General features: G+C 45.4%; 1 protein-coding gene across 1 annotated transcript; it reads left to right on the top strand.

Annotated features, from left to right (window-relative positions):
* The first annotated feature begins 1,312 nt into the window (after positions 1-1,312).
* Positions 1,313-3,092, top strand: LOC133308978 (uncharacterized). Its single transcript, XM_061509706.1, has 2 exons — positions 1,313-2,468; positions 2,548-3,092. The coding sequence occupies exons 1-2, from the start codon at positions 1,313-1,315 to the stop codon at positions 3,090-3,092; spliced, it is 1,701 nt and encodes a 566-aa protein (XP_061365690.1).
* The last annotated feature ends 341 nt before the right edge of the window (positions 3,093-3,433 follow it).

The following is a 3,433-nucleotide window of genomic DNA, read 5'->3' as shown; positions in this document are numbered from 1 at the left end:
AAACGGACCTAATATCCATCCATGGGCGCATGCATAACTGGCTCCATGCCACTATGTCTAACAGCATACATATCTCAGCACATGCACATATCTGAACACTACAGCATCATATAACATGTCTGAATACACGAAAGTACATGCATCAAAACTGAAAACATGTACTAAAAGTATATATATCATATGCAATATAATGGATCAGACATCATGATCCCAAAATGAGTAGAACATGACTAAACAATAAACACGTGTCCTCCAAAATAATAGCATCATAATGCTACACACGGACCATGTCTCTATACAGTGATGACGAATCATCCAAAACACACATATCCACTATTGCACCTCCAGACACAATTCGTGTCCTTGCCCTGTGAGGGCTCTCCAGTTAAGGGTATACCTAACATCATATCCCCCAAACAAGGTTAGAGACAAATCTCCAGTAAGCTCCAGGTTTATAGAGAACTCTGCATACCCTAGGCCCACTTCCTGCATGAATGTCATATACATAATATACAAGGCATCATATAAGCAAATATCATAACTGAACAAAGTATATACACTTATCTTATCAGAGATGTACGCAATCATTCCCAAGGGAGGACCCCAAGCGGAACTCAACGCACATAACAAATATCATAACAAAAGTGTACACAATCAATCCCAAGGGAGGACCCTAAGCGGAAATAAATGCATATAAACTCATTTACGAAAATCATCACAGTAATCACATCAGAACAAAACATATCATATCAAAGATGTACGCAGTCATTCCCAAGGGAGGACCCAAACGGAACTCAGCGCATATGTTCCCAAGGGAGGACCCCGAGCGGAACCACACATATCAGAGGTATACAAGGCATCATATAACAATTATCATAACTGAACAAAACATATATATACATATCTTATCAGAGATGTACGCAGTCATTCCCAAGGGAGGACCCCGAGCGAAAATTAGAGCATGTGTTCCCAAGGGAGGACCCCAAGCGGAACCAAAAACATATCTTATCTGAGATGTACGCAGTCATTCCCAAGGGAGGACCCCAAGCGAAAATCAATGCACGTGTTCCCAAGGGAGGACCCTAAGAGGAACCAAAAACATATCTTATCAGATACATACGTAGTCATTCCCAAGAGGAACCAAAAACATATCAGAGATGTACACAGTCAATCCCGAGGGAGGACCCTGTAACACCCTTAATGAGGCCATCGAAGGTGTAACATTTTTATGGTATCAGAGCAAATTTCTGATCTTTAGGATGAGAATTTCACTCTAACTCCTTTATTTTACCTGTAACATATGTGCAGCATTATGCCTCCACGTAGGGTACCTACTCGCAGTAACCCGCAAGGACACGAGGACATACAAGGCCAGATTAACACCTTACGGGACACCATTACCCAGATGCAGACCAATGCAGGGGAAATGTTCCAAAATATTTTGAATGAAATCAGGCGCCACCCTCACAACGCGACCAATAATAATAACGTCGCAAGTGGCTCAGGCACTGGAGGAACCGGTAGTGGTGGACCCCAACCGCAGCCAGAACATGGAGTGGCGGGCCGAAATAATCAAGATCTGCTGCTGACATTTAGGAAGCACAAGCCGCCCTCCTTTCAAGGAGGACACGATCCAATAGTAGCTGTGCAGTGGCTACAGGCCATGGACAAAATATTCAGAGTGGTTCAATGCACCGATGATCAAAAGGTGCTGTTCTCAGTGTATATGTTGGAAGGAGACGCCCATCATTGGTGGGCTAATGCGTCCCAACCCTTGGTGATGCAAAATGTGGCAATTTCGTGGGCCATGTTCGAAGAAATGTTCTTGGAGAAGTATTTCCCGATGTCAATCCGGGATAGCAAGCAAGGCGAGTTTGATCGACTCGTGCAAGGAACCATGACGGTGGATCAGTATCATGCTAAATTCAACGAACTACTCCGACTGGCAACTTACCGAGGAACTATGCCCATGCCAGACTTTCTGGCAGCAAAATTTCAAAGGGGTTTATCCGCTAGGATTGCGGAACTGGTAGCTGGCAACGACCCCTGTGACCTCGCCACCCTGGTGAACAAATGTAGAAAGGTGGAAGCGATAGGATTGCAAGCAAGGAAGCCTGCAGAGACCAGCGGATCTGGAACCAAAGCCCCGATGGCTAAGAATGGACAATGGAGAGGAAAACGCGAAGGCAGACCGTGGCAGCCCAGGCGTGATGGTAACAAGTTCAAGAGGCCCGGGAATCCTCGAGGAAATGGCAACAGAGCTCCCAATTGCCCCAAATGTAAGAAGGCCCATTTCAGCAACTGTTTGAATGGGTCAACACAATGTTACAAGTGCGGCCAAGAAGGACGCTTCATCAAAGATTGTCCACAATGGGGAGAACAACAGACAGCCGCAGAGGCGCCAAGAGTGGGCATAGTTTACACGCTGGATCAACATGTGGCGGACCAGGCGGCCGAACTAGTTAAAGGTACGATCAATATATGTGATATCTGTTTTATTTGACTCTGGTGCGACCAATTCTCTCATTGCTGATTATGTGGCAAAAGCCTTTAACCTAACTATGAGCCCAATGCAATCCCCTATGCAAGTCACCTCTGCGACGGGGGAAGTGACAGTGTCTCACTTCATATGTAGAAGTGTAGAATTCAGATACAAAGGAAAGAAGTACAACCAAGACTTCATAATCCTCCCCTTAGCCAAACTGAACCTGATTTTGGGAATGGATTGGCTGGCCAAACAACATGTAGTAATTGATTGTAACAGCCGAAGTATAATAGTCGGCGGGGACATGATGGGGACCCCACTCCCCAATACTCCACCGGTCGAATCAGGAGATTGCACTTTCATGCTAATAGCCGGTCTAGTAGGTGCGAGCGAGATCCCGTTGATGAACATTCCCGTGGTCAAAGAATTCGAGGATGTATTTCCTGACGACATTACCACCTTTCCCCCTGAAAGGGAAGTGGAGTTTTCTATTGAACTTATTCCCGGGACTGGACCAATCTCAATTGCACCCTACCGTATGTCTCCCCTTGAATTGGTAGAATTGAAGAAGCAATTAGAAGACCTGCTAGGGAAGAATTTCATCTGACCCAGTGTATCCCCGTGGGGAGCACCAATTCTATTCGTAAAGAAGAAGGACGGATCAATGAGACTTTGCACAGACTATCGGCAACTCAACAAGGTGACTGTCAAGAACAAATACCCATTGCCTCGTATCGAGGACTTAATTGATCAGTTAAGAGGTGCAAAGGTGTTTTCGAAGATTGATCTTCGATCAGGATATCATCAGATCCGGATCAAACCGGAGGACATCCCGAAGACAGCTTTCAGATCAAGATACGGGCACTATGAGTACTTGGTCATTCCCTTCAGATTGACTAATGCCTCGGCAGTATTCATGAGCTACATGAACCAGATCTTCCAACCTTA

Source organism: Gastrolobium bilobum, unplaced genomic scaffold, assembly GCF_033153095.1.
Source record: "Gastrolobium bilobum isolate Gb01-03AN ecotype WA unplaced genomic scaffold, APGP_CSIRO_Gbil_v1 utg44646, whole genome shotgun sequence".
Lineage (NCBI taxonomy): Eukaryota > Viridiplantae > Streptophyta > Magnoliopsida > Fabales > Fabaceae > Gastrolobium > Gastrolobium bilobum.
This window is presented reverse-complemented; position numbering and strand designations above follow the sequence as displayed.